Source organism: Anser cygnoides, chromosome 21 (assembly GCF_040182565.1).
Source record: "Anser cygnoides isolate HZ-2024a breed goose chromosome 21, Taihu_goose_T2T_genome, whole genome shotgun sequence".
Classification (NCBI taxonomy): domain Eukaryota; kingdom Metazoa; phylum Chordata; class Aves; order Anseriformes; family Anatidae; genus Anser; species Anser cygnoides.
In genome coordinates, this window is record NC_089893.1 from 3213082 (window position 1) to 3238582 (window position 25501).

Consider the following 25501-nt stretch of genomic DNA (forward strand, 5'->3'; position numbering starts at 1 on the left):
GGAGTCGCATGGACCTGACATGTGGGGTGGCCACGTGGCCGTGCAGGGAGGGTCCGGGCTCAGCCTGTCCAGCTCAGTTTTCTGAGGCATCCAGCTGCGTATGGTTGGATCAAACGAGTGGAACCTCGCAGTGCTATTAATGGGAGTGTTTCCAGGTTTGTGTTGTAACAGCATTATGCTGGGGCTGAAAGTATCTCCTTTGCAGTGTACACTGATATTAGCAGCAAATCCCTCAGGGCCTCTGATAGCGCACGCTGTCCTGAGCACGGTGCTCCTTTGAATTCCATAATCCCTCTTTAATTCCATTTGACTTGGATGCAGCAGGCTAAAGACAGCACGTGTGCGCAAGGCTGGTTCCTGCCCTTCAGTACGTGTCCTGCCTCCTGGCTCATGCGTGCTAATCCCTTGTGTAAGCCTCGCTTTTCCTTCACCCAGCTGCCAGACCTCTCTTCCCAGGTGCACAGAAGCCCTCTGCCAGCAGCCCCAGCCTACTTCAGCTCGGACTGGATGAAAACAGACAAATAAAAGTGTACCATTACTGAAAGGTGGGACTTGGCATTTTCAGCCCTCAGCCTCGGGGTGCAGGACCTGGAGAGGTGGTAGCTGGGGCCTGTGTAGTCCCCCTAACAATTTGTTGGGGTTTGGTCAGAGCCAACACTGTTCTTTGTGCTCTGCCCTTGAAATAAAGTCTCTTTACGAGAGAGTGGAGGAAGGAGGAAGTGAACTTCCCAGGTGGATTCTTCTAATCCTGTAATGTGTCCAAATATACTTTATAGACTGTTTAATCCAGTGGTGAAATATCAGGGCTTCAATAAATCAACAGTTCTCTCATTAGTATTCTAGCAATCATGAAGCAGAGCTGTGAATCATGGAGGACTTTGAGTAACTGGTCAAGGGGGAGGAGGTGAATCTGTCTGAGACTTTGCTGGAGGAAATGTGTCAGGAAATGAGCCCACGCTGATGCCCCACAAATGCTTAATTGCAGGTGAGCCAAGTCATCTGGCTTTTGTGGCAAGTGCACGAGGAGGGGAGAACGAACAGCAAAACGGGTAGAGTCTGGGGATATAACTGGGGAATAGTAGATTGTAACTCTCTGCAAAATGTTCCTGTCTTCTGGGATGGAAGCAATAGGAACAAAACCAGGGATGGCTTTCATGGCAGATTTTCTAGAAAAGAGCTCCCTGCTTCCTCCTTTTTCTGCCAGGCTGGCCAGAACTGCACAGCATAGCTGTGCTGTGGGAGCTCGTCGCATGTATTACAAATGTGCTGATGGCAATGCAGAGCAGGGATGGCAAGAGAGCACGGAGCAGTTCCTGCTGGTGCAGGCGCTGTTAGGGCTCTGAGCCTAGTGTGAATGTTCAGAGGAGACAAAGCCCCACCTGCGTCCTTCCGTACCCTGGGGAGAGGGATCCGGAGCTCGGCAGCTGGGGTCTGCTCCCACGCAGCAGGGCTGTGCAGGCAAACCTGAGCCCTCGGTGCCCAGCCTGGGACCTGGGCAGCAGCTCCTGGAGCAGCTCTGCTGGGCTGCGGGGAGAGCAGTCTCCCGAGGCCACGAACCAGGGCTTTGCGTGGCTGGGAGCAAGGCTGAGGGGTTGGGATGTGTTGCTCTCAGATACGAGGAGGTGGCACATCGCTCTGCGCACCAGGTGGATGTCCTTGTGGTGCTGGAGGGGCGTTACGCAGAGCGCGGCAGCACCCTGGCGGAACGCAGAGCTGCGAGGGGGCAGATGGTGCTACTCGAGCCAGTGGGGAGAAGTCAGGCGAGGCTTTCATACTGCTAAGTGGGAAAAGTGGTATTTGGTTGTTTTGTCAGTCTTTCCTCCAAGCTGACTTTAAATATTTAATGCTTTAAAAAATGCTGTACCATTTGCCATTTTGTCTGATGAGGAAGTCTGCATTTCAAGGGATCCCATCTGTGAGAAATCATCTTCAAAGTCGTTCTCTCTAGAGACAGCTGATGCAGGGAGGATGGTAAAGTTGCTGTTCTTCACCCTTCAGTGCTGTTTGTGTTTCTCAGTGTGGCTAATGATGCGCAGCAAAGTGAGGCAGAACTCCCCCTCCTGCTTTGCTTCCTGGTTGTTGTATACTGGCACAACATTGGAACAGTTCATGCTGTGAGTGTGGCAGGGGAATGTTTACATGCAAATAGAACTATATTTTTGATGAACATTTTAAAACTCGAGAAGAATGTCTGTATTTACTTTTTTTTCTTTTTTTTTTGCTGGGCTCTAAAATTTTCTGAATTCCTCCTCCCACCTTTGTCCCGGGATCTTCTGGCCAGGCTCCCGTTTGTGGGTCTGACTAGAGGCTTCAGGCCTCCCCATGGATCCTCTCGCCCCCTGCTTGCTAACAAAGCAGGGGTGGTCCTCGTGCAGGCCCCGTCACACTGGTGTCCTTGCTGAAGAAATCCTAGCCAGCTCGTACTGGCCCTGGACGAACGAGGAGACCTCAGGTGACCACAGGGAACAGCAGCTGGCCAGGGGAATCCCTCCTCCGTAGGAAGGGATGGATCAAAACGCAGATTTCCTGTCTGCTGTCGGATTTACACCAATCCCCGTCCGCAGGGATTTTGCTTTTAGTTTCCCAGCTCTTGGAGGAACTCATGGCAGTAGCTCCAGCTGATTTTGTAGTAACCCCGCTGTGCTGGCTTCCTGCAGCACGGGGAGGTTGTCAGTCTCTTGGACACTGTCCGCAAAGCCAAGTAGCTGTGCCCAGTCTGTGTCCTGAGAAGCGTGGATTAGTGTGGAGAAATGCCTGCTTCCTTAGCAATAATATGTTTTCAAATACGTTTATCTTTCCTGTTGAAACTTGTGATAGCTGTATCTGGTTTTGTAAGCAAATTAAATCAACATGAGCCTGTTTTGTATGATGGTGACATTTGTAGCTTTATTTTTTCCTTGTCGAGCTGTGCTGTTGTAGCCCTCGATAGCCAGCTTGTACTTACCTTTCACATCTTCCCCTCACTTGTCTCCAGGCTGCTTCATGTTTTGTCTTGTCAAGGTCATTTCTGGCAATTTTTCAAGACCACTTCAGCTCGCTGTAGCTTTATTACCATTATTCTATTAAGTGTCTGGCCACGGTAGCAAATGCAGGGGCAGATAGAAAGCTAAAAACAAAACTACAAAAGCAATTCTTCATGGGGCTTTCAGCCAGCAGGACAGCTTTTCATGGGCTTGTAGCCTGCCCTTTTCATAAAGCAGTCATCCAGACCCATTACAATGGTTATCTCCCTCCTGAGCTTCGTGTCAAGGCTGCAAGGCGGGCGCTGTGCCGGAGGAGACCAAGGCCAGCTCAGCTGGGGCTGAAGGAGGGCGGGCGGAGGGGCTCTCCCGGTGCCCCGTGGCTCTGCCGTGGCTGGCGGGGGCTCATCCGTGGGGCACGGAGCCGGGTCACCCCCGTGGAAAATGGGGCCTTGCTCTGGAGCCGCTCTCCGGTAACTCGGGGTGTGTGAGAATTGGTCCTCTCTGCAGGCTGGTGGCTGCCGCAGAGTTCTTCCTTCCTTTTGGAGCAGTCGTGAATTTCCCCCAGGTGGTGGCTGAGCTTCGGCTGCCGCCGTGGTGTGCTTGCTGCAGTCCTGGTGGCTGGGTCGCTGAGTAACGTTCCCTCCGTCAGCCAAGGAGGATTGGGGATGTGCTTTTCTCTTCCCAGTGCTTATTCCTTCCCCTGCCTCCTTCCTTCCAGCAGCCCTGGGACACCCGTAGCCAGCCCTTCCAGCTGTGCACGTTTGCTCTTTTGGGGCTTTCTTTCAAGCGGTCCGGTTAAAGGCTCAGCTCGTCTGGTCTCCGAGCACTGCAGTGAAGGCTGCCTCTGCGCCCTGCCTGGGGGCTCTCCAGTGCCGAGAGACTGCAGATGTGTAACACGGACGGTGGCAGAAATGATGAGGAGAGAGCCTTTCAACAAGTGCCCTTATCCTTCCAGCTCTGACTCCTCTGGGCCCCGTGCTGTTGGCTGGAAACCCGACGTTCAGATGGCTGGCGGCTGGGGGACTCTGGCGGTCACGAAATGCTTGGAGCCAAAAAGCCAAACGTGGTCCTCAGCTGCGTGGGGCACGTGGGCACGCGGAGGGGCTGGGGTGGATGCTGCTGCGCACAGCAGTGCCTGCCTGCGGAGGGAGAGCTGGGAGGGAAGGAGGATGGCTGCTGCACGTGTTGGGGAGAGAGGAGGGCTGGAGCTGAGGGACAGAGTAGGCACAGGAAGAGCGGTGTGTGGATCTGCTGGCCGTGCAGAAATCGAGCCCATCCTGTAGGTTTTTCCAGGTGATAATTGGAGCAACCGAGTCACTTGGTCCCCTACCCCACTCCTGAAGCAGTGACTGTGCAGAGAGCACAGGATGGCCCCGAGAAACCCCAAATCCCATCTGAAATATAGATGCCTACTGGGTACGGGAGATTTTGTAATCCTGCAGAGAAGCAGTCCAAGCAGCGGAGGTTTGCTGCGTGCCCTGGCTCTGAGGTGTGGGGGCTGTGTTCATGTGGGAGTGTACTGGCCTGAAATGTACGTAGGGAAGAAGAGGATTTGCTTTTCCTGGAATGCCAGCACCATGTATGTTGGAGAAATTCAGCGATTAGAAGAGCAAAAGGACAGTGGGTGATTACTCTGCCGGGATGAACATGAGCCCTAAGCTCATTAAGGGGCTTGGAGTCTGCCTGCTGCAGAAGGGGACGTTTCAGTCGCTGGCTACTCAGCCCGTTGCGCGTCGCTCCCAGAGCTCGGACTTCCCAGGACGGTGGGAGCCCCTCGGAGATCCCAGCCATGCTGGCGACCCTGATGACAGCGCTGTTTTTTGTGGTGAGAGCGTTTGGACAGGTGAGTCTGGGCTGGCCAGGCAGCAGGCAGGATTTGATGCTTTCCGTCTTATTTCTAGGGGTGTGTTATTTTGTGGGCAGCGCGGAATCCAGGCTTGGCTAGTGCTTCAGGCCTGAGGCGCCCCAAGCTCCCTGCAGCACAGCTGGGGCTGTGCCACGAACTGCTGCTGATTCTCGGCCCTGGCAGTGGCTGCGTGACCCTGTGGCTCTGTTTGTCCTCCACGAGCTGGCCGTGGTGCTGGCTTGGGTGCACGTTGTGGTTTCTGTCGTTGTAGCAAAGCACTTGGCCCTAGAGAAGCAACTCAGGACTGGGGGAAGAGGCAGAGAACTCTGTACTTGCCCTGGTGGGCACATCCTTCTGTCATCCCTAACCCAGACCACCCTGGGGTGAGGTCTGGGCCACCTGTACTTAACACGGTGCCACGTGGCATCAGCCTTACCCGTGATGGCTGTATTTGCTTTGCCAATTTCCTTAGTTTTAGTTCTCGTCCCTTAAGAGCTCAGCAGCAAAATCCTCCACCTCCGTACCTTTCCTGGGTCCAGGACCCCCTTTTTTGAGGGCAGCTGTGGGAATCGCCCATCGTCGTGGTGCCAGGAAGGGCAGCTGAGCATCACCACAGTTAGCAAGGTCACCAGGGGCTGTGATCCCTGGTGATGCGCAAGCGGGAGCAGCTCTTGGTGTTGTTTAATTGCAGCTCTTTGAGTTGCTCATCAGCTTCTCCCCTGTCCTCCTACCTGCTGCACATCCTTTCTCCATCCAGCTCGGGACCAGCCTGTTCCGTGAAGAGCCCCTGCCCTACCTCGTGTACCAGCCCCTGCCCTGGCAGATCCAGTGCGTGACGCAGAGCCGCCGCACCAGCCGGGACAGCGAGGTGAGTGCTGCCTTCCTCGTTTCCTCGTGTGGTCAGCCAAGGCAAGAGATAGGGAGAGAGGGCTCGTTCGCTGGCTGTCCCAGAGCTTATTTAAAACCTGGTTGCCAGCTCTGCCCTTGTGACTTTTCAGCAAGTCCCAGCCTCTCCAGGTCTCATCTCTCCTCTCCTGCTCCCTCTGCCTCGGGAGGGACCTGCCGTGGGTTATCAACCCTGCGGGGTGCCTGCTGAGAGCAGCACGGCGGCCTCTGCGGACTGAGAGCAAGCTGTCCTTGAGGGGACACCCCGTGCTCCTTGCCTGCCTCTTGAGAGCTCCTGGGGCCAGCTCCGTGAAGCCCTCGCTGGCTGTGAGCGATGCGCTGCCAGGGCTGGCTCCCATCCGTGGCAGCCCCAGATGCTCAGCACCCGGTGCGCCGGGGCTGGGCGGGAGGCGCTGGGTGCGGTGCCATGCTCGGACGTGCTGTGCCAGCTGGTGACAGCGGGGGACTTGTGCAGCCCCAGGCTGTTCTCTGGCAGTGCGGTGCCAGCCTGGGACACCTGAATCAGACGGCAAGGGAAGGGTCCCCGAGCGTCCTGCCAGGCTGGGTGAGCGCCGGGTGGCCCTCGACTGGCACAAAGGGAACTGGCAGCGGTCAGGGGGGGCTTGGCGTGCACCGGGAGCTGCAGCCGGGGCAGTGGCTGGGGCAGAGCTCAGTGAAGAGCAGCAAACATCTGCTGACAAACAGCCTGCTCGGAACAGAAGGCTTGGGCGAGGGGGAGAGATCTGTGCTTTCCCTTGAAAGACAGAGAGCGGGGGAATTCCAGGAGGCAGGGCAAGCTGAAAAACGTAGGACCGCTTTTGTGGATTAACAAGCTGTTACCTTCCAGGGCTGACAATATTCCCTGGCAGACCTGACACCCCAGGTGCTGCAGTATTGCGGTGGGGGCTGGAGTTGAGGGAACAAACCCGCCAGGGTGCTTCTGTGCTGGTTGCAGTGCGGACCTAGTGAGGCTGGGCCGTGCCAGTGTGCGCCCTGAGATGTTACCAGCAGCTTGCACAGATCTGATTTTCGATACAAAGCTCTTCGCTGATTCTCCTTGGAGGACTTCTTACAAATGCAAATTAATTAATCAGTGCTCTGTAATGCTCTTTAAGGGAACAACAGTAAGTATTTTCAAGGTTCCCAAAGGGAATGGGTAGCAGAAAGCTCAGGGAAGCTGGCCCTGTCCCTCTCAGAGCTTCCCAGCTGGCCTGGCAGGGACTGCTCCCACTGCCTCTGCCTGGAGATGGAGCTGATTGCATTTCTGTTCTCTACCTTTCCAGAGAGGCAGGAGCTCTCGTCATAACAGCATCTACTCAGTTTCTGGAGAGAAAGGTGAGTGTGGGGCAGGTGGGGAGACAAGGAATGTCTAAGCAGAGGGGGAAACTCTTGGTGAGACTGGGGGTCATGACAGAACAGGCACTGCAGTACCTAGGTCCTTCCTGGGGTCTCTTCTTCCACGAGATCTGTCCCTGTGACATTATTAAGGGGTATTTTGGAAGTCAGCTTTGTGTGAGGGAAGTCTCCTCCCTCCCCCTTGCCCCCTTTATTTATTTTTTTTCCTTTCCTTCACTTCACTTTCTGTGGTCAGTTCTCCCTGGGGACGGCCCCCTGCTTGCCACCCCCAAGAGGGTGCGTGAGCATGGGAAGGAAGGTGGCGTGTTCATTAAAACACGGAGTATCATTGAGTGAAGGCACCGGTATCACAAAGTTGAATACAGAGCAGCAAATATGTGCGTGTTTGCAGATCCCTGCCTCCCCCCTCCCAAGCAACCTGCCCCACTGAATCACAGGGCTTGGGCTGTCCCCAGAACAGCCCCCCCGTCTTCTCCTCCGCCTGGCAAAACCACCCTGAGTTTGTCCCTTTTCCTCCTCTCTGCTCTTCTTTCTAAGTCCGACAGCTTTACTGAAGTCAAGTGCTCGGCAAATAGGATTTGTCCCCTTCTATTCTCAGAGCAACTTGGCCAGTAATCGGATAAAGGCAGGTACGGCGACGTCTGGCAGCACAGGGCCGGGACGGATGCTGCGGGCAGGAGCGGGCAGGGTGCTGAGCAGCTGGAGACCTCGCTGTGGCAGCGCGGGGCGCTCTCCTTCTCAATGAACCAGCAGCCCCGACGGACCTGCCCGCTGCTCCGGGGGCTTTCACTGCCCCACAAGTAGGGGAAGGTCCCCGGGGCTTTCTGGGCTGGCAGCGGCACTCGCGTGGGTTTGGCGGTGGGGTGTTATTGATGGGCCTGCCAGTACTGAGCCCTGCGAGCTCCTTTACTCGGTGCGTTTCTCACAGAGCTGTCAGCAGCCCGCACAGCTGGGGGCTTGTTTCTGGAAACATAGAGCAGTAAATGCCCCCAGTGGCTCCCCAGCCTCTGGCATTTGATTTTTGCAGCGGGCAGGATTTACGGCTGACAATGTGTCTTGTTAAGCAGGGCAGGAGGGAGCCGATTCCCAATGTGGACTTTTTTTTATGTATCTTTTTACTTTGCAATTTCTTTTAGGATGTGAATAAAAATGGGTTCAGGTGACATTGGTGAGTTTATACAGCAGCATCTGGCATCAGGATTTCTGATCGCTGCTCGGGGGGTGCTTAGCGGTGACACACTTGGTTAAAAGAGCACTGCTGAGTGGCTTTGATTCAGTTCCTGTTGAATTTCACAATACTTCCCTAATGCCACATTAAGCATGGAGTGGGGAGGGCTCCCATTTATCAGCATGAGAGCTTTATTGCTGTACAGTGCCGGGCTTTTTTTCTAATCTTATTTGTGTGTGTGAAAGTAAGTGAGTATCATACTTGGTGATTAAACGTGGGGAAGCTGAGGTCTTTGGGGAGTAAAGCTGTGTAAATAGAGGGCTTAGTGCTGCCAGGGAGGCTGGGCTTTTCCATGCCTCCCGTTTCCCTGCTCCGTCTCCCTCTGCTCTCCGTGAGCTGGCGGAGTCGTGGTTTCGTGCTGCCTCTGCAAGCCGGGGGCCGAGCCCTGTTGGTGCGAGCAGGAGGTGTGTTCAGGGCCACCAGCACCACCTGTGCTCGCCGTGACGCTCGCTTGTCATCCTAGGCAACGTCACCCCTGACGCCAGCAGCGAGAGCAAGTTCTTCAGCGACCCTTCAGAGAAGGCGGCTGTCACCATCCAGACCCACTTCAGGAGGTACCAGCAGCAGAAGCAGGAGAAGAAGTAGATGCCTTGGCCGCCCACGCCATGCACCATCCCTCCTCTTGTCCGTTGTGTACCCCAGTGAGATTTGTGGCCGTGGTGACCGTGAACCCGATACGTAGCTCTTGGTGCATGCACAGCTGTAGGCGCTCTGCTGTTGGTGTTGGCTGCGGGTCGGTGGGGTCCTGGTGGCTCCTTCCTTCCCCAGACAGCACTGCCCTGTAGCCAGGGACCACCAGCAAGGGGCTCTTGGCTGGGAGCTCAGTGCCCAGCAGCGCTGGCACTTGCAGGCCTTTCCCTGGTGGCAGCACCCCCAGCTGCACGGTGGCAGGCCCTGGAGCTGCACGGCTGAGAGCTGTTGTGCCCGGCCAGCTGCCCAGCTGGGGCTCGTTCTGCTCACAACAGCTCCGTGCCTACACTTTGCAGCTGGAGCCGAGGTGGAACAACACCTTTCTTCCCTGACCCAACGCGGTGCCTACAAGCTGGCTGGGAACGGGGTGCTGCCAGGCAGCAAGGGGAGCAGGAGGTGTGCCACGTGCTGAGTGTGAGCTGATTTTTGCTTTTCTTGGGGAGCTCTGGGTGTCTTGGCTTCGGAATGGGGGTGAGACTGTCTCCTGTGGTTGCACGTGCTGGGGCTGAACCTGCTTTTCCTTCCCAAGGCAGCCCTCTGTTAACACCAGGCTTTGGGGCAGCTGCCCGTTACCAGCCACTGTCCCGTTCTGGTCTTTTGCTCCAAAACGTCACCCAGGCCATGAGTTGAACAGGGACATATTCCAGGTCTGGCAGGGACAGGGCCCAAGGTGATCATGTTTTTTAGCACCTATTTCTGAGTACTGGCTTTCGTAGTGTGCAGAGTTCTTGAGAAAGAGGGGAAAATAAAAGCAGAGATGGGAGGAGCAGGACCGGGACACCAGGGATTGTTTGGGAGGTTGATGAGGAGATTGAGTGTGCTGTGGCACAATAGGTGCTCAGGGGGAAGGGTTTGCTGCCTGTTTCCTGTTGGAGGCAAAGTTTGGCTAGCATGGCTTGAAGCAGCTGTGTTCTTCAGCTCCTGGTTCATTGCTGCGCGCAGCGGTGAGCTTTGGTGCGTCCCAGGGGAGAATAAAGAGCAGCAGGTTCGCAAGGAGCGGAGGGCGTGCTGGTCAAGTGCTGGGAGTTAGAATTCTGTTAATGAATGACGCAAAGCCACGGTCTGTAAGTGCTGGGGAAGGTAAAGTGGAGAATTCTTGTGAAGATGTAGAAGAAAATCTGTACTAGCCGATTATAATAAAGCCACGTTAATCTGTTGTTCTTTTTATCTTGCTAATCCACTTACTCTCGCAGCTGAGAACACACTTGCCTTTTCTTGCCTCTTCTATTTAAAGTCTGGGATTGACATTTCAGAGGTGCTGCATGGCTGCCGCGCTGTAACACAGCTTTGAGATGGGGGGGGGGGGGCTTGGCTCCATGTAAAGTCTGTACCAGGAGAAGGGTTTGAAGTTTAACATGCACTTGAACTATTCTTGCAATCTTAGAAAGGTGCTAGTTTGCTTGTCAACACTTTCCCCTGTTGGTGGGGAGAGCCAGAAGGGGCAGGGCTGGTTCCCCTCGGTTGAAGGCAGGTGCTGTCAGACAGACCCCGCTTCCAGACAGAGCCACGGCCGCTGCGTGCGGATCCTTGGGTTCGCTGGAGGGGCTGCGAGGGGGGCGTCAGGGCAGGGCAGGAGGGCAGCAGGAGGTGCAGCCGGGTGCTTTTTGGGAATCTATGGACGAAGGAAAGGCCGAGTCACCGCTGACTGCTCGCTGCACGTCTGCCAGCCTCTGGCTCCCTGGTATTGTCCCTTGATGACTTACCTTGCAGCAAGCCAAATAAACTCTTTGAGGTCCTAAGAGACCATGTCAGAGCCGCATAACGTGATCTGCAGCATTAAATTGCCTTGCTCATGTTGTGTGTACAAACGCTGGACAAAATCCATGCCCTCCTTGCATGCTAACTTGGAAAAATGCCTTTTTTTTTTTTTCCTGTCTCCGAAAACCTGTTAAAGTTGAATGAATAAGAAAAACGTGTAGAAGTAAATCCTATTCACACCAGATCTTGGGATTAACATTAAAAAAAAAAAAAAAGAGGTTCTGCAGAAGAATCCCAAGCCCTCTTTTCATGCACGGAATGTTACCGGAATAAGCACCAAAACTGATGAGAATGGGCACAAGACCTTGTCCTAACAGCTCATTTTCTGGGCCCCCCAAGAGGAAGCAGCTGCCCGGTTACTGCCAAGGCATTTTCAGCTTCCCTGGGTTTAAGGAGTTGTTTGACTCAGACAACCAAGGGGCACGGCAAGATCTGCTGAGCGGTGCAGCGACACCAGCAGGGGCTGGGACTGCAAGCTGGGAGCTGAGATGGAAGGTCATGGCACCAGCAAGGCCGGTCACACATCCCATTTCTTCGTTCACTTAAAATAAAAATCTAGTAGAGGTACAAAGTTAAATCTGTAGCACTTGATTATAACTGTTAAACACCATTTCTTTCAAGAGTGTTTTTTTTTTCTTTTTTTTTTCTTTTAAGGAGAAAAAGGTGAGTTAAGGTGAAACAGAAAGTTCGTCTGCTTGCTGTAAGGAAGAAATGAGAAATGGGACCAGCGGGTAACAAGCATGGAGAAGTGCACAGTTGTTTAAAGTACTGGCTGATAAATTAGAGGCACTGAGGAAACAAAGGCAGGGAGCCGATTAGACTTAAAATAGCAGCAGAACCTCCCCTGGATGGCGAGGTTCTAGTTTGGGGAAGCCTGTCCATAAGTCCTCTGCTATGTTTGCCCTCTCGGGCAGCAGGGGCAGGCGCGGGAGGCTGCCAGCCCTGCCGGCGGTGGTGCTGACGTGCTGCTTGCCTCGGCTCCAGCTGCTCTCATCGGGGCAGGTGCTGGAGCAGGATGCTGTGCTGTGCTCGGCTGCTCGTAGCTGGTGCAGCCCGGCCACGGGGCACCATGCTCCACGTCCCCACGAGCTGTGGCCTCGAGGGAGCCGGGCAGAATCGTGCCGGGCTGTGCTGCCGTGCACCCCGACCTGGCGCAGCGCTGCGCTTCACCGCACATTGCTGCTGCATGGGGGGGGCTCTTCGCCTTGCTTCTTGCCTTGCTGTGCTGCGACGGGCTCACCACGGTGTGCTGCATCCACTCGGTGTGCTGCGCCACGGGTGCCCCGGGGTGCCCCGGGGGAGCTGCTGGTGGCTCGCTGCTCTGTGCCGAGCTGGCCTGGGGCTCCTCGCTGGTGCAGCGTGCTGGGCTGGGTGCAGGGGGGACCGGGCGCTGCTGGCCGGGGGCTCTGGGTGCTGGGGTGTTCTGCTGCGGGGTACCAGCCCGGCACCCTGCTCCCAGCCTTTCCCTGCCTCCATGGCACCCAGGCTGCTCGCTGCCCCCTTCCCTTCTGCGGTGTCCTGTCCCTAACCCAGTGCCACCAAGCGCTCCTCCGGCCACTTAAGAAACACCCACATATAAACATAACCTTTATTGCACACAGCGCTGGTTTTTTTTTCATAGAAAAAGGTATTAACACATAAGCATTTGCAAATTGAAGCAACTCCTGTTGTTTTCAGAACAGTAAAATAGCATGCAATGTCTTTGAGACGTTCCTTTGTCAAAAACCACCGACGAGATCAGGGAAAAAAGTCGCTGAGTCTTTCCTTGTGCCCCTTTCAAAATGATGTGAAATATATATATATGTTTACATATATATTATATTTTTTTTTTAATCTGTAACATCAAATTCTTTGTGCCCTGGTTTCTTTTTCTGTTTGGAGAAGAAGAAAATAGTTTCATTTATACAAAAGAGTTCCTTATGTACAAGTCCGTGACTTAAATAGAAATAGCGCCGGGGAGGAGCTGAGTCCGTGGCGGTGCCCGCGCTGCCCTACACCAGCGTGTAGGACTTGGAGTAGGCGCCAGCCCCCTGTTTCTGAGACCTGCCCACGCCCGACGTGCTCATTTCTAGCAGCGAGTCCCGCGAGCCCCCCACTTTGGAGTGCGTGGGTGCGCGCGGCTCGGCGGGGGCGGCAGCGGCGGCCGTGGGGGGCTCGGCGGTGGCAGCGGGCGCAGCAGTGGGCGCAGCGGCGGTGCCGGCCGGGGTGGGCATGGGGAGAGTCCTCTGAGGTAAGGTGGTGGCGGAGGTGGGGGGCGGCAGCCCCGGGGGCTTGGTGCCGGGCTCCAGCGTCAGGTGCCGGGCGGGCGGGTGGTAGCCCCGGGCCAGATTGCGGATGGAGGCTTCCCGGGGAGGCACCACCGGGCACGGCTCGTGGGCGTCGGGCTTGCGGAAGAAGGCCTCCGACTTGACGTACAGCGGGAGGTTGCAGTAGTCGCCTGCAAGAGGAAAGGGGGTTGAGGGCGAGGTCCTGTGCGGGTACCTAACTAAGGCTGCACAGCGCTGGGACCGTGCCATGGGGACGTGGTGGCGTGCGCTGTCCTAGGGCTGGGGTGTGCGGCATGCGCTGCGCCTGTCGTGTTTCACTACAGGCATGGTAGCGATAAAAAAGGGACTGTAACAGTTATCACAGTGTAACAGTGCATTATTCGATGCCATGTATTGGAAGGTCCCTTCCAACCCTAACCCCTGTGACTCTGTAACGTTTCTGCTGTGATACCGTGTCAAATGTGCTCCGTGTTCAATAATGCGTCCTGGCCGGTGCCTTATCCCAAGGAACAAGGTCCTTGTGCCTCCACCTCTGACACCTGGCAGATGTTGAGCTCATCCGACAGAAAAACACCAGATTTGGTGGTTTTACCCATGGGCCTAGCATCTATCTGTGGCTGAGCCCCCTGTTTCACCGCCTGGCTGCGTTTCTTCAGTGTGTGTGGTCATCTTGCAAACCTCTGGCTATGCTGGGAGACATCTGGCTGCAGCTGTGCAGCATCTGGAAACATCTGGACACGTCTGGTAGAGGCACAGCTGCCAGAAACATCTGGATGCAGCTCTAAATGGGCCCGCCTCTGCAGCAGTTGTTGTACGGCTTGCAAACATCTGGCCACATTTGGAACCAAAGCCCAGCAGCGGCAAACAGCTGGTCACATCTGTCCCCCCTGCAATATCCGGCCACATTTCACTAGGGCTGTTAGAATCCAGCAAAATCTGTCCCGATCTCCTCGATATGGAATGATTGCGACAGATTCTGCTAGATTTAACATACGAAGCAATATTTGCTACCACGCATCAGACTCCGGTGGATTCCATTACACTCTGTTAATGTCTCGGATAATCTGCTGCAAGCTTTGAAAAATCCCTGTTAGAATCTCCTGGAATCTGGAAGACGGAGCACGCAGCAGACTTAGTCAGAACCTATTACTCCGTTAGGTTGCAAGAGGTTCGGACACAGTCTGTCAGAATCTAATATATTTGTTTCATAATCTGACAGAGCCACTTAAAACCTAGTAGGATCTGTCAGAATCTATTAAAACCTATTAGGCTGCAAGAGATTCTGACAGATTCTAAAGGACTTCTATAGATTCAACGGTCCAACAGATTGCAATAAAACAGTCTTACAGAGTTGATTAAAATACAGGAGGGTTTAAGGACTTCTGATATCCCTTTGGGTTCCGTCTCAACCTCTGAATGTTCTGCTGGGTTCTACCAGAATCTCTTACACCCTCCTGGCGTGCATCAGAAGCTGACAGACCATATTAACGTCAATTAGAGTCTGACACAATCCAACAGATTCTGACATGAGTGTACTACGCTATACGGAGAATTTGGATTTTCATGTAAATAAACACTTAAGAATCACGACGGTAAAACCCAGTTACTGTGCAGGGAGGAAAAAAGGGATCCAAAAAAAGGATTCTTTCCCCATCTCCTCTCCCTGTCCCTTTGCAGGAACCACCTCGTGGTACCTTTGTGCTCATATTTGATGTGCCCTGCCCAGCCCCCGTGCTACGTACTCTTGCTGGCGCGGTGCGGGATGGGCACGGCCACGCTCTTCCCCCGCTCGCTGTCCTGGGGCTTGGGCGGGGAGGCGGTGAAGCGGCAGATGCCGGGCTCCGACGGGGTGCTCATGGAGGTCATGCTGTCGGCGTTGTCGGTGGTGCCCGTGGTCATCTGGTCGGAGGAGCTGTCGGAGATGAAGCACTCGGTGATCTCGAACTTGGCGTGCTGCAGCTGCTCCTCCAGCTTGGCGTGCTCGTAGGCGCGCGCCAGCTCCTCGTAGGTGGACGAGGCGCTCTCCGTCGACACCATGCTGTTCCGGCCCTTGTCTGCGGAGGGAGGACGCATCAGACACCTGCCTGCTCCGGGACTGATGCTGCCTGCCCCGGGACTGATGCTGCCTGTCCCGCTCTGCTTTGGGGAACGTGTCCCTGAAGTGGTGCACCCAGCCAGACCTCCCCAGCACCCGACAGCCCTTGGGGCTCAGGAGCCACCAAGGAGCCCCTGGCGAGGACAGGGAGATGGCAGCAGGGTCCTGCCTCACCTGGGCTGGGCACAGCCCCACCGCAGGGAATATTACTTCCCCTAACAGCGCATCCTAACCCTGCAATGCCCTGTACTTGCTCGTACCCGTGTCCTGGGAGAGGCTGGCGCTGTAGCTGTCGCTCTCGGTGACGGTGATGCCGTGCTGCGAGCCCACCGTCCGCCAGTCCGACGTGAGGGTGCGCGCCGGCGTGGACGCCTGGCACTTGGTGAGGGTCCACTGGCTGGAGTACCGGTTGCGGGTGCTGTGCGCGGACTTGATGCTCTTCCTTGACACAGGGTCTAGGAAATGGTGGCAGGGTCACGCAGGCTCAGTCAGAGCCACCTCACTGCAGCGCTGCCTGCTCCCTCTGCCTTGCCTGCAGCTGCTTTCAGCCATGGCAGCACCCGGGGGGTGCCCAGCGCTGTCTGCCCCCAGTGCCCCCAGCGCCCCCAGCCCAGCACTTACTGGTGCCCGGGCGTATGTCCGACATGTCGATGAGCGGCCCCGTGTTCTGGATCAGGGCAGGGTGATGCAGCGACACGCCTGTGCAGAAGCTCTGGGGGTTTACGGCTTGGCTGAACTCGGTGTCTGTCACCGGGATCGTGGCTTTGTCATCTCCTGCGGGAAGCAGCAGCAGCTCAGAGCTCTTTCCGTAGCGAGGTGTCTGTTGTAGCTGCCTGCCAGCCCCTCCCCAGCTCATCCAAGGCATTCCCCAGCTGGTGAGGGGCATCTTCTGTGCCCCAGAGCCCCCCCAGACCTGCCCCCAGACCCATGGAGCTGTGCCAAGGGGACAATGCAGGGACAGGGCGGGCTGTGCCCACCCCTGGCTCTCATCCCTCCCCAGCCAGGTGCTGCTGAGGGAGGGCAGGGTGCTTACCCAGCTGCTTGATGCCCTCCTTGTCCTCGATGAGCAGCTGCACGCGGGGGATGTCGATGTGCAGGCGGGGGCCCTGCGGGGGGCCCTTCACCGGTGTGTCGAAGCTGCGGTTGTTCTTGCTGCGAGGTAAGAGGGGACGCAGACCCGGCGATTACTGGGGAGAGCCCCTGTGGCTCGAGCCTGGCACGGGCTCAGCGGCTCTTCCCCAGCCCCTGCAGCCCTCTGGCCCCCACCAGCACCCTGTGAGCAGCCAACTCAGCTCCCAGCGGGGCTTTATAAGCAGCCCAGGGCTGCCCAGCATCCCCTCCCAACAGCCTGTGAACGGGACCCACCTGATCAGCATTTCTGCCAAGCTCTTGGCATCTGTGGGAAAGGAAAAAAAAAAAGGGGGGGGGGGGGGGTTGGGAAAAAAGGAAGCTTTTTGAGACCTCATCCATAACATGCTGGTATAGATGTACATGGGTCTGGGGCCGTGCTTTGTGGGCAGTGCCCCTGGGCCCCGCGCCTCTCACCTCGCAGCCGCTTCAGCCGCTTCTCCTTCCTCTTCTTGCGGATGATGAAGAGCAGGGCCACCCCCAGCGTGGCCAGGATGACGGGGCAGGCGATGGTGAAGAGCTTCTTCACGTCGTCCCCCTCCCCTTGGGCCGACTTGATGGGCGGGATGGTGCCTGGAGCAGAGGCGGGCGGGCGGTCAGCGCTCCCAGCGTGTCCCCCCCGGACAGCACGGCCCCCGGCCCAGCCCCCCCCACTCACTGCCATCGTAATCCAGCGTGGCGAACTGCGTGCTCTCGTTGCCGCAGCCGGCGCTGTTGCAGGCCTTCATGCGGAGCTCGTACCAGGTGGCCTCGCGCAGCTCGGTCAGGAAGAGCTCCCCGGAGCTGTTGGTGCGCAGGCTCTGCCAGCCCCAGTTGCCCTTGGGCCGGTACTCCAGGACGATGGCGGTGATGGGGCAGCCCCCGCTGCTCCAGCCCTGGAGGTTCAGCCTGGCGTGCGTGGAGTTGATGTGGGTGAAGAGGTGCTGGTCCTTGCTGAAGGAGGGCTCTGCGGGAGAGGAGCCGTCAGCGTGCCGCCGCGGAGGACACGGCCACGGCCTCCCCGTTCTGCCGGCGTCCCCATCCCCTGCTTTTTACATCAGGACAAAAATACAAAGCCAAAAACAGCAGAGGAAGGGGCAAAGCAGGGAGGAAAAGGGCCCTGGGGTGCAGCATGGAAACGTGGAGCTGCCCAGCGAGAGCACGGCAGGGAGCCCTGGGGCTTCCCAGCCAAAGCAGGCTCCTTGGTGCCGCAGCACAGTGATGTATGATGGCAGAGGTCATCGGCCAAGGCAGAAATCTCTCATCTCTGGTCAAAGCTACTCGCTGCCACCTCCTCGCCAAGGGTTACAGAGGGTAGCGGGGTTTATCTGCCCCTAGCCAGCAGTAAATCCCAGCTCCCCCCCGCCCCGCGGGGCTCACCCCTGCCGTGGGTCTTGGCCTCGATGATCTCGCTGATGCGGCCAGCCCCCACGCTGTTCTTGGCCGCCAGCTTCACCTTGTACCAGGTGCCGCACTTGAGGCTCTCCAGCTTGAAGGAGCGCTCCGAGGAGCTGATGAAGACGTCCTTCCACTCCTCGCTGTTGTCCACCGAGTACTGGAGCACGAAGCCTGGGGGTGGGGGACAAGGGGAACGGTGCCTGCAGCCACGGCTTTGGGCCAGCACCAAGCTCCGGCAGTGCCCTGTGCCCTCCCCGGGGAGCCCGATCCCCAGCTCCATCCCCAAGCTGGAGGCAGCTCCTCGGCCCGGTGCGAGGGGCTGCAGGGAGCAGCTCGGGGTCCGTGCCCGTATCCAGCACCACCAGCACAGCACCAATTACTTGTTTTTGCACGGGAGTGCGGGGAGTGCGAGCCGTGATTGATTGGTGCGAGGCTATAAAGGGAAAGGCAGAATTAACTAGCTCCCTTGGGAAGCTGCTAGGAAGTTGCTTCTGTCATCGAACGCCGCCTCCTTTCACATGATTAAGAGTATTAGGAAGCACACCGTGTCCTAGATGAACAAACCTGTTACGCTGCCGTCAACAAGATGCCTGGTAGCGGCTCTCCGGGCTTTCCCAGGGAGAGGCACACGTGTGCACGGCAGCTGGGACAAGGTGCCGCATTGCCGAGCACGCTGGCGCGGCACAGACCCGCTCACCCGGCGCTGGATGCGTGCCTGGCATCGGCAGCGGGCGCTGCCTGCCCGGTACGGGGACACCCGTGGAGCCAGGACGCAAACGCCCTGCAGCAGGCGTGGATCAGGCCCGACCCTGTTGCTGTGGGAACCACGACTTTGACTGTTCTGACCTTTTTGGCTATGCAAAAATTCCCAAATTCCGTGCTGCATCACCGGATTTGGCCATTTTTGCATTTTTCCTTTGCCAGTTCTCCAGCAAAAATAGCAGGCAGGAAGGCTTTCTGCTGCTGCGTGTGCACCACGAGCAGAACCAAGTGTTGTGCACTGCACCGGAGCCTTCCTGCACCTGCCTGAGCTCAGGCACCCCGGGAGTACCTGGGGGTGTACCCGGGGCTGCCCTGGGCAGGCTCCGTTCCCCCCCCCCAAGATTTCCCAGCCCCGTGGACGCCCACCCAGGCACCCCGCAGCACCCGGCACCCCTGGTGCCTGCCACCTGGTATTTATTTATTTAGTAGATGCAGCATGTTTTTAATATTTCTAATCCAATTATAACCAAATTTATCAACAGAGTCCGTTGGAGTGAAAGGCTGCTGGCTGGGGAGATTTGCTTGTAATTACTTTCATGCTTTTAATTAATTGTAAGCGAGGTCTCCTTCCCCTCTCCCTGCTCCCCCCTTGGTGTGCAGCTGTTTCAAAGTATAATTCATTAGATGAATCAGAGCAGAAAGGAGGCTCTGGAAAGCAGGGATGGTCCTGGGGCCCTCCTGAAGCCCCCAGCCTCCCAGAGACGGCAGACACCGGGGCACAAATCCTGCTCTGGGGCGCTCAGATCCACATCAGCTCTGGGAGATGTGGAGGCAACACTGGGGCTGGCCCTGGCCACCAGCACCTGAGTAATTAGTGATGTGCCCTTCGTTATTACGTACCTCGGATGGAGCTGCCCCCGTTGTCCCCAGGGATCCAGGCCAGCGTGATGGACGAAGCCGAGGTCTTCGACACGGTCAGGCGCGGCTGGTCCGGGGGCACTGGGGACAGCGCAAACCCCCGTGAGCACCCGCCCCAAACCTCCTCCCCCCGAGGCAGCCGGCGCTGCGCCCCACCGGCGCCCCTCACCTTGCACCAGCAGGTTGATGATGATGGTGTCGAAGCCCCAGGTGTTGGTGGCGGTGCAGGTGTAGTAGCCGGAGTCCTCGGCCTTCACCGAGCGCAGCACCAGCGTGCCGTTAGCCTGGATCAGCCGGTGGCCGTCCACCGTCACAGGGATGGCAGAGTCCTCGCTGCCGGGAGGGGACAGCGTGCCTCAGCCTGGCACGGGACAGGCACGGGGCACCCGGCACTGGTCCCTGTCCCGCGCCGTGGCAGGGGCTGCCTGGCACTCGGTACCTGTCCTTGGTCCACTTGATGGCGGGGACGGGCTCCCCCACCGAATTGCAGGGCAGCCTCACGTCCTTCATCCAGGGGGTGGTGACCGTGCCTCCGAACGAGATGATCTTGGCAGGGGCTGGGGGGCAAGGAGGCGGTCAGCCTGGCATACCCCGGGCTTGTACCGAGAGCTGAGCCCCAAGGCACTGCCGGGACAGGGGGCACCCAGGGACAAGCCTCTGCGTGGGACCAGGACGCTCGTCCCCGCAGTGAGCCGGTGGCCCCGGCGTGTCCCCACTGCCCGGGTGCCAGGCACAGCCTCTTAGGGTCCCCGTCCCCCCCGTACCTTTCCCGGCAGGCTCGATGGTGACTTTCTCGCTGATGTTGCCGCGGCCGGCGGAGGTGACGGCGGCCACCCAGAGCATGTACTGCTGCCCGCGGTTCAGGTGGGCGATGCGGTAGAAGAGCTGGTCGGGGCTGGTCTCGTACTCGCTGGGGGCCTGGGAGGGGGGCAGGAGGGGGCACAGCCACTGTTAGACCCTCGGCTGCATCGCCCTCAGCACAACCAGCCTGGGCAAAACTACCTGAGCTGTCAGTGGAGAAAAGCTCTTCGTGGGCCAGCTGCCTGCACCCCGGCATCCCCACGGCACTGGTACCAGCACATCCCCACCGCCAGCAGGCTCGAGCCCTCGCTCCCATCGCCTGGCAGAGGGCAAAGGAGGTCCCTGGGCGCCCTCCACCCCACCCAGCTCTCCTCGGGGTGCTGGGGCTTTGCTCCCCAGAAGCCGTTCAGCCCCGCTCGGCGTTTCTCAATGCCCGCGTGAGCCGGCTGGTGTCGTCATTTCTCCAGGGAGCCCAGGCCAGAGCGCGAGGAACAGATGGCTGCGACGGCGTGGTTAGTTCCAGGGAAACAACGCTGCCCTGGGCTGCAGCAGGGCGCGGGGCAGGGCCCGGCTGGGCAGCCGAACCCCTCTGCACTGGGGGGCAGCAGGGAGGGGGTCCCCAAAATCCCACAGGGGCTTGTCTCAGCACCACCAGCAGCCAACGCAGCGGCTGTCCCGACCCTGTGGGGGTTCCTCCGGCATGGTCTGGCTCCCAACCCCACGACGAGGCAGAACACAAGCTCTCTGCTGGTTTGTGTTGCACTGGGGCCACATCTCCCTGTACAAACCATGCCACGTGGGGAAGAACCACCCTGAGAGCACCGTCCTGCTGTCCTTAGCCTGTCAGCATGAGGCAGGGGGACAGGCACTCGATCCCGAAGGGGCTATTGCTCGGGATGGATGGATGGATGGATGGATGGATGGATGCATGGATGGATGGATGCGTTCTCTCTGTGTGCAAACACGGCTGCGTGCAGGCAGCTGCACGTTCATCATCCGCAAACGCGCACCCTTGTGGGGCCCGCGGATGTAAATGTACCCCACAAGCAGACACCTATATGAATATTGTATAGTATACATAATTTTTTTTAACCAAATGACAGTTTTGACAAGATGCCAAGAAAACAATATCGGATCCCAGTGGTTTTACCAGTTGCTTTGATGAAAAGATTATGTTGCCCTGGAAACCAGAGGCTCAGATAGTGAAATGAGTTTGAGAAGGAGCTTTTGATAAGCACTAGTCTGCAGACCTCCCATCAACCTCTCCCTCGCGAAGGAGGGATGGGACCAGGTTTAATTTCTATTTTATTTTTGGTCAGCTGCTTGCATATTTCCCCATCTGGAGTGAGTGAGGAGTGGAGAAACGCCGGCAGGAGGCAACAGCTAGTTGATGGGACTAACAGAGCACCCATGGGGGCCTTTCCCCAGACACCCCTGAGCTGTCACAGGCTGGATGCACGGCCCCACCTGCATCATCCCCCTTGCAGCAGCTGGGGCAGGTCCCCGTAATCCTATTCCTGCCTCCTGCCACGTTTGCCCAGGACACCAGGGCACGTCCCCAGCCCCGTCCCCATCCCCGTGCCCTCACCGGCTGCCCCGAGCCGGGGCTGGAGCAGAAGATGGTGTACTTGCGGATGATGCCGTTGGGCTTTGCCGGGGGCAGCCAGGAGACCACCACGCTGCTGGCTGAGGATGGCACAGCCTTGATGCCAGCCGGGGGACCTGGAACTGAAGGAGCAAGAGTGTGGCAGAGCCGGGGCCACAGGAGGGACCCGGGGGCCCCTTGCACCCCCCTGCCTGCAGGACAGCACGGCTGGCCCTGGGTCACGGCCACCTCTCCACGGGTGGCTCTGGCCCCCTGCCCACAGGAAGGCTGTTGGGTTAATTGCAGCTCGGCTTTAGAACCAGTGATTGGCTTCTGGTGTCTGGCTCCTTAATCCGCTAAGTGCCCGGCCTCAGCCTTCCCCTGCCCAGCTGCGCTGCCCCAGCAGCTGCTGCTTCCCCGGGCGGCTCCTGGGCAGGGGCTGCTCTGCTATGGAGATAATGGCATTAAAGTAGGGCAGGCAGGGGTGTAAATATTTAAATATCTGCACTTAAGGAAAAGAAAAAAATAAAATAAAAAGGGAAATGTCGTGCTGTGGCTGCACACCGGGGGTTTCCCCGCACACCCACAGCCGTTTCTACGCGCCCCTCGCCAGCACCCACCCGCGGGCACACCCAGCCCTCCGCAGGCTCGCTGGCCCTTTGGCGCCTTGTGCCTGGATTACAGCGTGCCTATCGGCCTAATCAGCCCCACAACATATGTCTGCCCACGGAACCTCTGACAGATTGCAGCCTGCGGTGGTCAAAAGACAGAGGAAGGGCCCTGGCAGCGCGTCTGACCCATAAAGCGATTGCCCGCTGAGCAGAGCACGCACGCGCCAGCCCTGGCGGCAGCACCCAAGGTGCTCAGGGCTGGACCCGGGGTGCTGCAGCTCCTGCACCCGCTGCTGTCCCTTGTCGCATGCCCAGCAGAGCCACTGCCACTGCCCCCAGCCCACGGATGAGACTTGGGGTCAGGCCTTTTGCAAATCCAGCATGGAGAAAAGGATGGAGGAGCCCAGCTCCCGGGGCTGCAAACCTCTTCTCTTTATTCCTAGCCAGTGGCTCCTACAGCTCGATATTCTCCCACCTGATTAACACATACGACTGTGGTTCATCAGGCAGGGAACAGGGAGGTGCACGTGCACACCCGCCTGCCCCGGGCACAGCAGCTGTGCCACCTCCCTGCGTGCCAGGGGTTTTTGGGGAGCCCTGGATCCCACTGCACCTCCCCATCTGCAATCCCATTACTGGGATCCCAGGGGAAAGCTCCAGGGGCAGTGCCACTCACTGTCCTCCTTGGTCTGGATGTAGAGCACGCTGCTGCGGACGCCGTCGCCGGCCTGGGTGTACGCCAGCACCTGCACGCTGTAGTTGGTGAACTTCTCCATGCCCCGCAGCTCCACTCGCTCCCGCGTGGTTGTGATGTTCTGCATCTCGCCCCACTCTGCGGGGACAGCGCCCGTCAGCCCCGCACCACCACCCCCCGCGTGCCCCGTGCCCCAGGGACACTCACCTCCGTCCATGTAGAGGGACCAGAAGATGACCCGGTACCCCTTGAGCACGCCGTTGAGGGTGCTGCGCGGGGGCTCCGACCAGGAGATGACGGCCACGTCCGACGTGATGGAGATGGCCCGCACGTTCTCGGGGGGCTGGCTGGGGACTGAGGAGGGGGCGGTCAGCGGGAGGACGATGCCAGCACCTCTCCCCTCGCGCCCACCTCCAGGAGCTGATTCCCATGTCCAAGCCACCCTATCCACACCCGCCAGGCTCCCCAGCACCTCGGCTCTCCATGGAACCCCTGGCCATGGCCCCATTGCCCTTCTCCCCAAGCCCCTAGCTCTGATCCTGCCTCCAACAGGTGCTTTGCTCCTTCCAGACCCCCGCAGCGGGTGCAGCCGCTGTGCTCCTGAGGACGAGGGCTGCCGGGACACACTGCACTTCCCAGCGAGGGGCGAGCGGGAGAGCTGGCTGGATGCGAGGTAATTAGATCCCATTGCCCCATAAGAGGTAACTCTAATTTTTATGAGCATTTAAATGATAATACATCACCGTAACGATCCTCTTTGAAAATGATTATTGTTTCATATTACTTAGGTGTAAAAATATAAGCACCATGTAATTAGGGACTGAGTATAATAAACTAATACAGATAGTCCGTTTGAACAAAATGAAGGTAATATAATTACGGAAAAGACACTATTGCTAAAACAGGGGCCCTTGAATACCCCAGGAGGAGTGCTAATGTAGCCAGGAAATGAACATGGTTTGACAGGCTAACGAGAGCCTTAATTAAGTATGAAAAACTGCTGAGCAAACGCGCTGCAAAACTTTTTCCTGTTGTTTTTAAGATGCCTGAGGCTGCCCACGACCCTGCCGGGTGGAAACCGTCCCCGGCAGCCTTACCGTCCTCCAGCGTGGTGGCGTTGATCTCGCTGGACGACGGCCCCGTCCCCGCGCGGTTGAAGGCCTGCACCACCACCCCGTACTGGGCGAACTTCTTCAGGTTGTCCAGCGTGTAGACCTCGCTGTCCCCCGTGGCCTTCATCTCCACGATGCTGTACTGCCCGTTGCTGCCCGGGCTGTTCTCCCGGTACCCGATCTGGTAGCCGCGGATCACCCCGTTCTGCAGCTCCTTTTTTGGGGCCTGAAGAATTGGGGATACGAGATGGGGTGGTGTCATGGCCCAGGCTCTGCAGGAGGGGAGGTGGAGGCGAGGCAAGTCCTCCTCCTATTGCTCATACAGAGGATGGAGGACGAAGGCTCCTCGTCAGCACTGCAGCTCGGGGCACACAGAGGATGGCCTCGGAGAGCCCTGGGCTGCTCGGGCACGTAGGAAGAGTCACAAAAGTGTCACCAGCTCCAAGAGGGCCACCAGAGGGGTCCCACCGGGAGGTGATGGGCAGAGCCTGGCAGCAGGACGGGACAGCCCCGAGCCAGCCTTAGGAGTGCACGAGGCCAGGTTTAAATCAATCTTAACAATATTCCTCTGAAGCATTAAGAAATCAATAGGGTTGATTGCAAATTTATGTTACAAAGCCAGCGCAATCCATCTCTCTGAAATACTCCTAAAATGAACTGACTTATCTTTCAAGTGAATCTTATTTTTCATTAATCTGTTTTTCAGGACCTAGGAGGAGGGGGGAGAAGCTGGAACCCTAAATTTATTGACTTACCAGTTCATTCTGAAGTCCTAACTTTATAATCAATTTTATTTTTCATTATGCACCTTCTGAAAAATAAATCTGATTCTGAACTATATTGATCTTTGCTTGAACAGTTTGCAACTAAATGTCTCAGTTTTTCCATATTTATTCTCTCTTTCCCCATGGCCCCCCATGGATATCCTGTGAGATAATTAGCTTGTTATCAAACATGATTAATACGGACCCTGCATGATGCAGCCGAGCGCAAGCCCAGCCTTCAAATTTTCATGATGTTTCAGAAATTGTCCTGGCCCTTGTACCTCCAAGGAAACGTCCTGGTCCTGGAGCAGCCTGCCCCATGGGGCTTGGGATGGGGTTTGCACCAGGAGCCCTGTTTGCTCCGTGTGCCCAGCACCAGGACTGCATTTGGCACAGCACCGACTGCGCTGCCCCACAGGCACGTGGCTGCCGTGGCTCCATCCCAGGGCGAGGGAAGCAGGAAGGTGACATGCCCGACATGGGGAGGGAGAGCAGGTTTTTCTCCCCCATGCCCTCGTGCATCTTTGTGCTGCGTAAGACTGCGTGGCCAAGGAAAGCCCCTGCAGTGCCCCAGCCCCACGCACCTTCCAGGTGACCTGGATGCTCTGGGACGTCATCGGCTGCAAGGTGACATCCATCGGAGGCCCATCAGGAGCTAGAGAAAAACAGACCCGAAAGAGGGTGTTGAGAAGGGAAAGGCCCCCCTTGGCACAAAAACACT

At 57.4% G+C, this 25501-nt stretch overlaps 2 protein-coding genes across 18 annotated transcripts in view; one reads left to right on the forward strand and one right to left on the reverse strand.

The window, feature by feature from the left end:
* The window catches only part of CEP164 (centrosomal protein 164), a 40358-nt gene extending 37492 nt beyond the window's left edge, over window positions 1–2866 (forward strand). For all 16 annotated transcript variants that reach the window (XR_010826148.1, XM_066981120.1, XM_066981125.1 and 13 more), the window contains one exon: window positions 443–2866. Coding sequence is in view for 15 of the 16 variants with exons in the window: in XM_066981120.1 (XP_066837221.1) it covers window positions 443–542 (100 nt within the window). In the remaining variant the exon portion in view is untranslated. The remainder of the gene's footprint in view (window positions 1–442) is intronic.
* Window positions 2867–12300: 9434 nt separating this feature from the next.
* The window catches only part of DSCAML1 (DS cell adhesion molecule like 1), a 97947-nt gene continuing 84746 nt past the window's right edge, over window positions 12301–25501 (reverse strand). For both annotated transcript variants that reach the window (XM_066981136.1, XM_066981137.1), the window contains 18 exons: window positions 25365–25435; window positions 24002–24242; window positions 23112–23258; window positions 22887–23042; window positions 21603–21742; window positions 19978–20131; window positions 19653–19770; window positions 19383–19546; window positions 19196–19294; window positions 17576–17764; window positions 16875–17162; window positions 16634–16789; window positions 16454–16484; window positions 16122–16240; window positions 15710–15862; window positions 15349–15543; window positions 14736–15047; window positions 12301–13163 (listed from right to left, as the gene is read on the reverse strand). In XM_066981136.1, the coding sequence (XP_066837237.1) occupies window positions 12718–13163; window positions 14736–15047; window positions 15349–15543; window positions 15710–15862; window positions 16122–16240; window positions 16454–16484; window positions 16634–16789; window positions 16875–17162; window positions 17576–17764; window positions 19196–19294; window positions 19383–19546; window positions 19653–19770; window positions 19978–20131; window positions 21603–21742; window positions 22887–23042; window positions 23112–23258; window positions 24002–24242; window positions 25365–25435 (3179 nt within the window). In that variant the 3' untranslated portion in view covers window positions 12301–12717. The remainder of the gene's footprint in view (window positions 13164–14735; window positions 15048–15348; window positions 15544–15709; window positions 15863–16121; window positions 16241–16453; window positions 16485–16633; window positions 16790–16874; window positions 17163–17575; window positions 17765–19195; window positions 19295–19382; window positions 19547–19652; window positions 19771–19977; window positions 20132–21602; window positions 21743–22886; window positions 23043–23111; window positions 23259–24001; window positions 24243–25364; window positions 25436–25501) is intronic.